This window comes from Nerophis lumbriciformis, linkage group LG25 (assembly GCF_033978685.3).
Source record: "Nerophis lumbriciformis linkage group LG25, RoL_Nlum_v2.1, whole genome shotgun sequence".
NCBI lineage: Eukaryota > Metazoa > Chordata > Actinopteri > Syngnathiformes > Syngnathidae > Nerophis > Nerophis lumbriciformis.
The window spans coordinates 29181803-29191802 of NC_084572.2; the positions used below are offsets into that span (position 1 = coordinate 29181803).

General features: G+C 36.8%; 3 protein-coding genes across 5 annotated transcripts in view; all 3 read left to right on the forward strand.

Moving 5' to 3' along the window:
- LOC133621783 (uncharacterized) overlaps nt 1–1980 on the forward strand; it is a 6012-nt gene extending 4032 nt beyond the window's left edge. For 2 of the 3 annotated variants that reach the window (XM_061984143.1, XM_061984144.1), the window contains exon 3: nt 1–1007. This exon is cut by the window's left edge. Coding sequence is in view for 1 of the 3 variants with exons in the window: in XM_061984145.1 (XP_061840129.1) it covers nt 1755–1759 (5 nt within the window). In the remaining 2 variants the exon portion in view is untranslated. Of the gene's footprint in view, nt 1008–1754 lie in introns of those variants that run through there. The other variant, XM_061984145.1, reaches the window with a different exon arrangement.
- A 4983-nt stretch (nt 1981–6963) lies between these two features.
- On the forward strand, nt 6964–7694 carry LOC133621784 (protein PERCC1). Its single transcript, XM_061984146.1, has one exon. The coding sequence runs from the start codon at nt 6964–6966 to the stop codon at nt 7648–7650; it is 687 nt and encodes a 228-aa protein (XP_061840130.1). The 3' UTR covers nt 7651–7694.
- Nucleotides 7695–9773: 2079 nt separating this feature from the next.
- Nucleotides 9774–10000, forward strand: part of pdia2 (protein disulfide isomerase family A, member 2) — a 30851-nt gene continuing 30624 nt past the window's right edge. Inside the window, exon 1 of the mRNA XM_061984147.1 lies at nt 9774–10000. This exon is cut by the window's right edge and continues 96 nt beyond it. Within this exon, the coding sequence (XP_061840131.1) occupies nt 9835–10000 (166 nt within the window). The 5' untranslated portion in view covers nt 9774–9834.

Genomic DNA, 10000 nt, shown 5'->3' on the forward strand with positions numbered 1-10000 from the left:
TTTGACTTTCTAATAACATCATCACATATAACATGTGTGACATTGTTGTGTGTAACACAATCTAGTTAATGATTATACCGCTCTTTAGATCAGTGGTTTTAAGTACCGGTACGTGTACAATATTGTGTACATTTATTTAAAAAAATAGATCTTTTATTGAACAGGTCTATACTGACTGAAGCATCAGCCTATTTTGACTACCTCAATATTCACTTTTTTTAAAATTCATTTTGAAAATATAAACAAAACAAAACATATTGTGTGTTTACAGAATAGGTCAATGGTTCTAAATTTTTTTCACAAAGTACCACCTCAGAAAAAAAAACTTGTCTCTCCAGGTACCACCGTAATCACCAACATTAAAATACAGGAGTGTAGTAGGCCTAAGTATTTCGTAAAAACAAGGCAGAGGTTTTATTTAACAAGTATTTTTTCATATTTTTGCCCCCTGTAACATTACACACAATGCATAAACATCAATAATGATACTCCATGTAAGTTATACAGTACATATTTACAGACTACTTTGGCGTACCACCAGATGGTAGCCATGTATCACTACACTACACACACACAGTTGAGAACCACTGGAAAGGGTAAATGCAATTCTGTTTTGTACATTATTCAGTATTATGTTTTCATTTTCAAATTTATGAAGTGTGTTAAATATTTTTTTATTAGATGAACTTCTTTATATGATATATTTGTTTTACATTTGCTTATACCTTTGACATACTGTAAATTTGAGATGTCCGATAATGGCTTTTTTGCCGATATCCGATATTGTCCAACTCTTAATTACCGATTCCGATATCAACCGATACCGATATATACAGTCGTGGAATTAACACATTATTTTATGCCTAATTTTGTTGTGATGCCCCGCTGGATGCATTAAACAATGTAACAAGGTTTTCCAAAATAAATCAACTCAAGTTATGGAAAAAAATGCCAACATGGCACTGCCATATTTATTATTGAAGTCACAAAGTGCATTATTTTTTTTAACATGCTTCAAAACAGCAGCTTGGAATTTGGGACATGCTCTCCCTGAGAGAGCATGAGGAGGTTGGGGGGGGGTACGTGTAGGGGGGGGTGTATATTGTAGCGTCCCGGAAGAGTTAGTGCTGCAAGGAGTTCTGGGTATTTGTTCCGTTGTGTTTATGTTGTGTTACGCTGCGGATGTTCTCCCGAAATGTGTTTGTCATTCTTGTTTGGTGTGGGTTCACAGTGTGGCGCATATTTGTAACAGTGTTAAAGTTGTTTATACTTCTCCCTACGTCCGTGTACCACTCCGTACTGAGGCATTTTAAAAAGTCATAAATTTTACTTTTTGAAACTGATACCGATAATTTCTGATATTACATTTTAAAGCAGTCCGATATTATCGGACATCTACTGTAAATCCCTTTTAGTTCTTATTTACCGGTTCACATCTGAAACATCTTCTGCACCACTTCTGGAAGAATATTATTTACTTAATACGTCATTCCAGCAGTTGTGTATTCTACAAGATCCTTTACTTTTAAGGTGTGTGACTTTATAAACCATTCGTTGGGTCTTGTTAATCCATTCTATTAATTATTCTTATCACTCTCTTTCGTAATACGAATATTGGTTTTGTGTTTGTTGTTCATGTATGCGCCCAGACCTTTATGCAACAAGCAATGTATGCTTCAACTAAAGTTGGGTACAATAAATGTGGTGAATATTTGCTGAGTATATGTATGTTGTTCTATTTCGTGTTCATACAGTGTGAAGCTGAGCTATCTTGATGGAGGGCAGATTAAAGCACAAAACATTAATGGGATGTGCGTTCCAAAAAGACGCTGAAGAAGTGCAAAGACACAGTACGGAGAAGAAGGATCATGTGCAGAGACACTAAACAACATTAGCAGGTAGGATTGTCACCATAGCAGAATTTCAATAGTCCATAACGATACCTATTAATTTACACAAATTTTGATGCCACAAAAAAAACCTGTGTACTTTTAATTCAGTAGTTTATTGAAAAGTTTCAAGTATTTAAGTACTTTTCATGATCACAACATGTAAATCAATAATGGAAAAATGAGTCTTTATTAGAGATGTCCGATCTATCAATAAATCTATATATATGTGTATAAATGTGTGTGTGTACCGTATATATATATATATATATATATATATATATATATATATATATATATATATATACACACACACACATATATATATACATATATATATATATATATATATATATACACACACACACATATATATATACATATATATATATATATATATATATACACATTATATATATATATATATATATATATATATATATATATATATATATATGTGTATATATATGTGTATATATATAATGTGTGTGTGTGTATATATATATATATTATGTGTATATATATAAAATATATATACGTGTATATATGTATGTGTGTATAAATATACATAGATGCTGTACATATATACATACTTATGTATAAATACATATGTATATATTAAAAAAAAAAAAAAAAATATATATATATATATATATATATATATATATATATATATATATATATACACACACATATGAGTTATATATTTTGGCACAGTTTAACAATTTTGTGTTCAGCGCTTAAGGAGTAGAGCTGGCTGTTAGCTCACTAACATTGTTGGTTGATTTTATGTCCGAGTGTGAGAGTCTGCGTGTGTGTGTGTGCGCGCACATGTGTGTTTGTGTGTGTGCACATTCGTGTGTGTGTGTGTGTATACACACAAAGTGCTACTGTGCCTAAAAGTGCGTGTAATTCATTATCAGACAGTAGAGTGCTGACATATTGCTGCTATTGATCTTTAAGCCTAAAATCAACACAGAAGCCTGGATACTGATGACAGGCAGGACAGGGTGGAAGGTGGTGATCACACTCACACACACACACACACACACACACACACACACACACACACACACACACACACACACACACACATTTACGGTCTGAGCGCAATAAAATTCACTGGCAAGGTTTTGATTTCACTTTCTCTAATGGTGCTTTTTTAAAAAAAATACAATTTAAATTGAGTAATTTATCTAAACAAAAATTTTAAATGTCTAAATCTTAGCTCCTCAGGGAATTACGCTGTTTTCTAACATCAAATATATTTGATCCACAGTCGACAGTGTAGCTGTAATGAGACATTTTAGCTGATGATAATTATTCAGTGTGATCATTTGTTGTAGAAAATCAAATAAAAATTCAATATTATGTCAGTCTATAGGAGTTAATTTTCCAACCCTGGTCTGATAAATATTACATCTAATGCACAATAAATTAAAAAAAATTAAGTAAAAAAAGAACAAAAAACAGAATACATCTGTTTTTGCAAGTGAGTTATTCATACATTAAAAAAACAAATACTCATTACATAATAGGATGTCCATAATTCTGCTGTCCAACAAAATGCACATACTTCCATAGTTGTTTAAAAAAAAATCTGTTTATCAGATATAAAAAACTAACGCTTTTTGCTGTTTTTTGCATCGAAAATATGGATTTACTTCCTTTTGTTGGACAGTCATAATATTGCCACCATAAAATTATAATATTTTTCCCCCAGTTCTGTCTTGCCAAACATTCATTTGAATTCCTAAATGGTGATAAATTTCAATTAAATCCTTCATGTGTCATTTTTACATGAACCAGTATTGCATTCGTACATTTCCCGCACTAGTTCTAGTGTAGTATAATATGCTGTACGTGTAATATAAACTGTGGCTGTAGGCAGCCTTGTGATGATGATGATGATGTTTTTTAAAGAACTCTACAAGATGGCAGTAGCTTCATTAGAGTTGTAGATTCATCTAGCACCACACTACACTGCATGCTCTGTCATTAAATGTTGCCACTATGACATTTGTGGTATTGTTCTTTACTAATGCTAACTCAGCACTTTGCCCCTTAGCGCTGTAATAAATTATCATGTGGTCAAAGAGCTACATTTTCCTTTCCATTTTCTCATTAACTCCAAATAATGATTAAAGTTACTTCATGATACAGAACAAGTTATTGTTTTTCATATATTAGGAAAGAAGCGGCTCTCTCGAGTGATCACCTGCTTCCAATTGTCTTTGTGCTTTGAATTAACGAGCGTTTACCGGCTTTGTTGAATCAGCGTCTTTGAAGGTTGATGTTTGTTCTTTAAAAGTCAAAAGAGCGTGAAATTAGATTTTCTGCTCTTTTATTTTTTAACTACCCATATAACTGGTGTGTTTGTTCGTGTGTGTGTGTGTGTGTGTGTGTGTGTGTGGCAACTTTCCATGATCTCCTGGCAGAGGGTCCATTAGCTGTGGACACCCTCCTTGGTTGCTTGGTGATAAAGCAAACGAAGAGTGTTTGACCAACACAAATATTTGGACTTCCTGCGACGCACACACACGCTGAGGTGTGCTCGTATATAAACAGCCACCATTGGACTGGACAACACTGCAAATGCTTTCCTGACAGGAAGCTCATGAGAAGTCCATCAGAAGCTCTACAGAATCTAACCAAAGGTTCAACAGAAGCTAGAAGCTCTGCTAGAAGCTTGACGGAAATCTGTTAGAAGCTCACCAAAAGTTCAAGAGCAGCTTGCCAGAATGTTGCCAAAAGTCTGCCCGGATTTCGCCAGAAGACTGCGGGAAGCTTGCCACTAGTCTGCCGGAAACTCGCCAAAAATTCGACAAGACACTCGCCAAAAGTTCGACAGAGGCTCGCGAAAACTCTTTGAGAAGCTCACTAAAAGTCTGCTGGAAGCTCACCAAAAGTTCGACAGACACTTGGCAGAAGTTCAACATCAGCTTGCTAGAATATCGCCAAAAGTCTGCCGGAAGCTCGCCATTAACTCGACCGAAACTCGCCAAAACTCTGCTACAAGCTTACCAGAAGTCTACCGTAAGCTCGCCAAAAGTCTGCTGCAAGCTCGCCAGAGGTCTACTGGAAGCTCGCCAGAAGTTTGACGGAAACTCGCCAAAAGTTTGACAGACGCTTGCCAAAAGTCCGACAGAGGCTCGCCAAAACTCTTCTGGAAGTTCCTTAGAAGTCTGCTTTCAGTTCACCAAAAGTTCGACAGACACTTGCCAAAAGTCAGACAGAGGCTCCGCCAAAACTCTTCTAGAAGCTTACTAGAAGTCTGCTGGAAGCTCACCAAAACTTTGACAGACACTTGCCAAAAGTTCAACCGAAGCTTGCTAGAATATCACCAAACGTCTATCGGAAGTTCGCCAGAAGCTTGTCAAAAGTCTGCCAGAAGCTTGCCATAAGCTCCACCGAAACTCGCTAAAACTCTGCCACAAGCTTACCAGAATTCTACCGTAAGCTTGCCAAAAATCTGCTACAAGCTCGCCAGAAGTCTACTGGAAGCTGGCCAGAAAGTTGACGGAAACTCGCCAAAACTCTATAAGAAGCTCACTAGAAGTCTGCTGGAAGCTCACCAAAAGTTCGACAGACACTTGCCAGATGTTCAACAGCAACTTTCTAGAATATTGCCAAAAGGCTGTCGGAAGTTTGCCAGAAGTCTGCGAAAAGCTTGTCAAAAGTCTACCGTAAGCTCGCCAAAAGTCTGCTACAAGCTCGCCAGAAGTCTACTGGAACCTCGCCAAAAGTTCGGCAGACGCTTACCAAAAGTCAGACAGAGGCTCGCCAAAACTCTTCTAGAAGCTCACTAGAAGTCAGCTGGAAGCTCACCAAAACTTTGACAGACACTTGCCAAAAGTTCAACAGAAGCTTGCTAGAATATCACCAAACGTCTATCGGAAGTTCGCCAGAAGTCTGCCAGAAGCTTGTCAAAAGTCTGCCAGAAGCTTGCCATAACCTCCACCGAAACTCGCCAAAACTCTGCCACAAGCTTACCAGAATTCTATCATAAGCTTGCCAAAAATCTGCTACAAGCTCGCCAGAAGTCTACTGGAAGTTGGCCAGAAGTTTGACGGAAACTCGCCAAAAGTCTGACAGGGGCTCGCCAAAACTCTTCAAGAAGCTCACTGGAAGTCTGCTGGAAACTCACCAAAAGTTCGACAGACACTTGCCAGATGTTCAACAGCAACTTTCTAGAATATTGCCAAAAGGCTGTCGGAAGTTTGCCAGAAGTCTGCGAAAAGCTTGTCAAAAGTTTACCGTAAGCTCGCCAAAAGTCTGCTACAAGCTCGCCAGAAGTCTACTGGAACCTCGCCAAAAGTTCGGCAGGCGCTTGCTAAAAGTCAGACAGAGGCTCGCCAAAACTCTTCTAGAATCTCACTAGAAGTGTGTTGGAAGCTCACCAAAGGTTCGATAGACATTTGCCAGAAGTTCAACAGCAGCTTGCTAGAATATCGCCAAACGTCTGTCGGAAGTTCGCCAGAAGTCTGCCAGAAGCTTGTCAAAAGTCTGCCAGAAGCTCGCTATAACCTCGACCAAAAATTGCTGGCCAAAAGTTTGACAGAGGCTCACTAAAAAACTGCTGAAAGCTGGACAGAAGCTCGACAGAACTCTGCTAGAAGAGCTCCAGGAGTTTGCCAATTGTTCGACAGAAGCTCACTAAAACACTGCTGAAAGCTTCACAGAAGCTCAACAGAACTCTGCTAGAAGAGCTCCAAAAGTTTGCCAGAAGTTTGCCAAAAGTTCGACAGAGGTTCACCGAAGGTTTGACAGAAGATCAGCAAAACTCTGCAAGAAGCTCGCCAGAAGTCTACCGGAAACTCACCAAAGGTTTCTATAGAAGCTTGCCAGAAGTTTTCCTGAGCTTGCCAAATGTTCGACAGAACCTTGCCAAAAGTTTAACAGAAGCTCGCCAAAAGTTTGACTAAAACTCGATAAAGGTTCCACAGAACTTTTGTAAAAAAAAAACCCATCAGTAGCTGGCCAAAAGTTTGACAGAAGATCGTCAGAAGTTTGACAGAAGCTTGTGAGAAATTCGACAGAAGCTTGTCTTCTGCTTGCCTTCCAACCGAGCGTCATGGCGGCAGGTGTCATGAGGAGCTTCCTGGTCCAGACTCCATCTTGCGACTACTTCCCCATTCTCTTCCAGCAGTCCTCATGCAAGGAAGACAAGAAGGAGGGCGAAAAGGAGGACGAGAGGACTGAGGAGCTGGAAGACGAAGAGGATGAAGACATGGAGGAAGAAGAGGAGGAATGTTTTGAAGAAGTTTCCCATCATGCTTTGGACGTCACCAAGCAGCTGCTGAAATTTGCCGACCTCATCAGTCGAGACGTCCAGAGATACTTTGGCCGTCGTCACGGCGACCAGGAGACACGGGACATCTACGACGACAGCGTCTCTGTCACCACCAGCGGGCGCCTGCGTTACTACGACGACCTGCTCAGACTCGCCAGGTCTGGAGGTCCGGAAGAGCGAGAAGACGCTTCTTCGAGGACTCACCAAGACCAGCAGGGGTCTGGTTTGGGCCCCCTGGCGGACCTCTTTGACCACAAATGTCCTCGTCAGGTCCGTCCCATGAACACGAGACAGCTGCCGCTCAGCTTTTGGACACAGCCAGACGCCCCCGACACGCACTCGCACTACAGTCTGCTCACACACACCTTGGAGAACTCTCCGCCGGACTTCAGTGACTTGTTGGCCCACTGGGACCCCAACCCTGAGCTCACTGACACTCTGGCGCACGGCACTAATATGGAACATTAAACGCACCATCTATACCATGACTGTATAGTACTAAAGTTTAATATTCAAAACCCAGGTGTAATTTCTTTTTTTTTTCAACTTTGCAAATATTTTTATTAAATTAACATTTTTGAAAATGATTGCTTCTCAATCTTTTATTTTATTTTATATATAACTCTTTAAAATGTATTGTGTGTATATGTAGTTATATATATATATATATATATATAATATATATATATATATATTTATATATATAATAAAATACAATAAACATTTTATTTGTAAAATGTTGGAATGTTTGGGGGGAAAAAATCTAATTATCCAAACCGTCTCACTTTGTACAAAGATAATATACTGTAATCAAAATTTCTAAAAGGATTAAAAATTATTTTTGTAAAACATAAATATTCATACATTTCTAAATGTATTTTATTTATTGTTTTATAATAACGATTAACAATTTTCCCAGCCTGCTATTTTGACATACTTTTTTTTTTAAATATACATCCAGTTTAATACTAACAAAATAAATAAATACATTTACTCCAAATAAATATACACATACATTTCTGAAATGTATATGTAACATTTTAATGGCAAATTAAAAGGTTACTGTGGTAAGATCACGGTAAAAAACAAACATCCATAAATTATATTTATAAAATACAAATATTGATATTTATACTGAAATATTTTTTGGCTTACTTTTGTTATTATAAACTTTACATTTTTCAGAAATCCTCAAAATTAATGATTATTAATTGTCCTAGTGTGCTACTTTTAAATGCATTTTTTTAAATAAAATCTCGACTAAATACAAACAAAATATAAAATATTTTGCATACATTTCTAAAAAATATATAGTTTTTAAAATATTACTATACAGAATGTATTGCATAAAAATATTTTTACATTTCTTTAAAAAATATTTTGGCTTGTAATGATTTTTAAAGATGTTCTTAGTCTGTGTTTTTATGTATATTAAATAGTTTATTACTAACAAAATATATTACATTTACTGCAAATAAATGTACACATACATATCGAAAAGATAAATAATTTTAAAAATAGTTGTTAATGGTAAATTGTTTGAATGTTTTCAGGAAAAGAAACAAACCAAACTGTCTCAGTTTTGGATAAACAACACACGCTGCAATAAATAACAAATGTAAGCAAAAAATAAAATATAAATATTCATATATTTATTCTAATATTTTTGGCATACTTATGTTATTAAGAACTTTTTTATTTAAAGATCCTTAAAAGTAATGATTATTAATTGTCCGAGTTTGCTACTTTTACATAAATAATGGTGTACAGACTTGGTTTACTACGAATAAAATATGCTGCATTCAATGCACAAAAATATATATATATTTTTTAAATGTAGTTTTAAAATATTATTATACATATATATTGCAATTAAAATATACATTTGAAAAAATATAAAACATATTTATAAATGTATTTTCTACATTTCTTGAAAAACATCTTCAAGGCATTATAGTATTAAACAACAGCAAAGTCCAGAAACAAAACAAGACCAAAAAAATACAATTTTAAATCAAAGATCTCCTGTGAATGTCAGTTTCATGTAACCAACATATAGTATACATATTTGTAAATATACAACTTTACTTTCTATGCTATTATCGATTGACAAGATTTACTGCGGTAAAAGAGGTGAATAATGAGCAGAATGTGGGAAATGTGTTTAATTATAAAAGCCAACTGTCATGTCAAACCAGTTTTGAAAAAAATACAAATTGTGTAAAAGTAGCACGAAACACCTTCTTTACTTTAATTTATGCTAAAAAAAAAAAGAGACTGAAATTGGGAAAAAAAGTTTGACTTTTTGTAGGTAATTTGAGAATAATCTGCATGCAAAGTCAAAGTAAAGAAATGTTCAAGATAAGACAAAGGGAGGAGTAGTAGGCGTTAATTAGGCGTACGTGTGATGACTCCTCAGGTGTTTACACCTGATCATCCAGTTTTCCTCCTACTGAAACTTACAGGGCATTTTTTCATTGGTGCACGACGGCTAATAATCCCCTGCAGGCGCAGCGTCTGATTGGCCGACAGGAAAGTACCAGTAGGATTCTGACACACACGCTCAGCGTTTTGTTGGCACCAAAAAAAAGTGTGACACATTTTCACCTTTTGCAGTCGTTCTCACCTGAGTGGAGGAAGCATCTGGCAGACATGAAGACGTTTTTGTCCGTGGCCGTGCTGCTGATGCTGCTGTGGGCCTCCTGCAGCCACGCCAGCGACACTTCAGCGGGGTCACAGAACGCCACGGAGGAAGTCCAGGAGGGCGTGGAAGTAGAAGCCCTGGAGGAAGTGGAAGAAGAAGCCAAGGAGGAGAAGA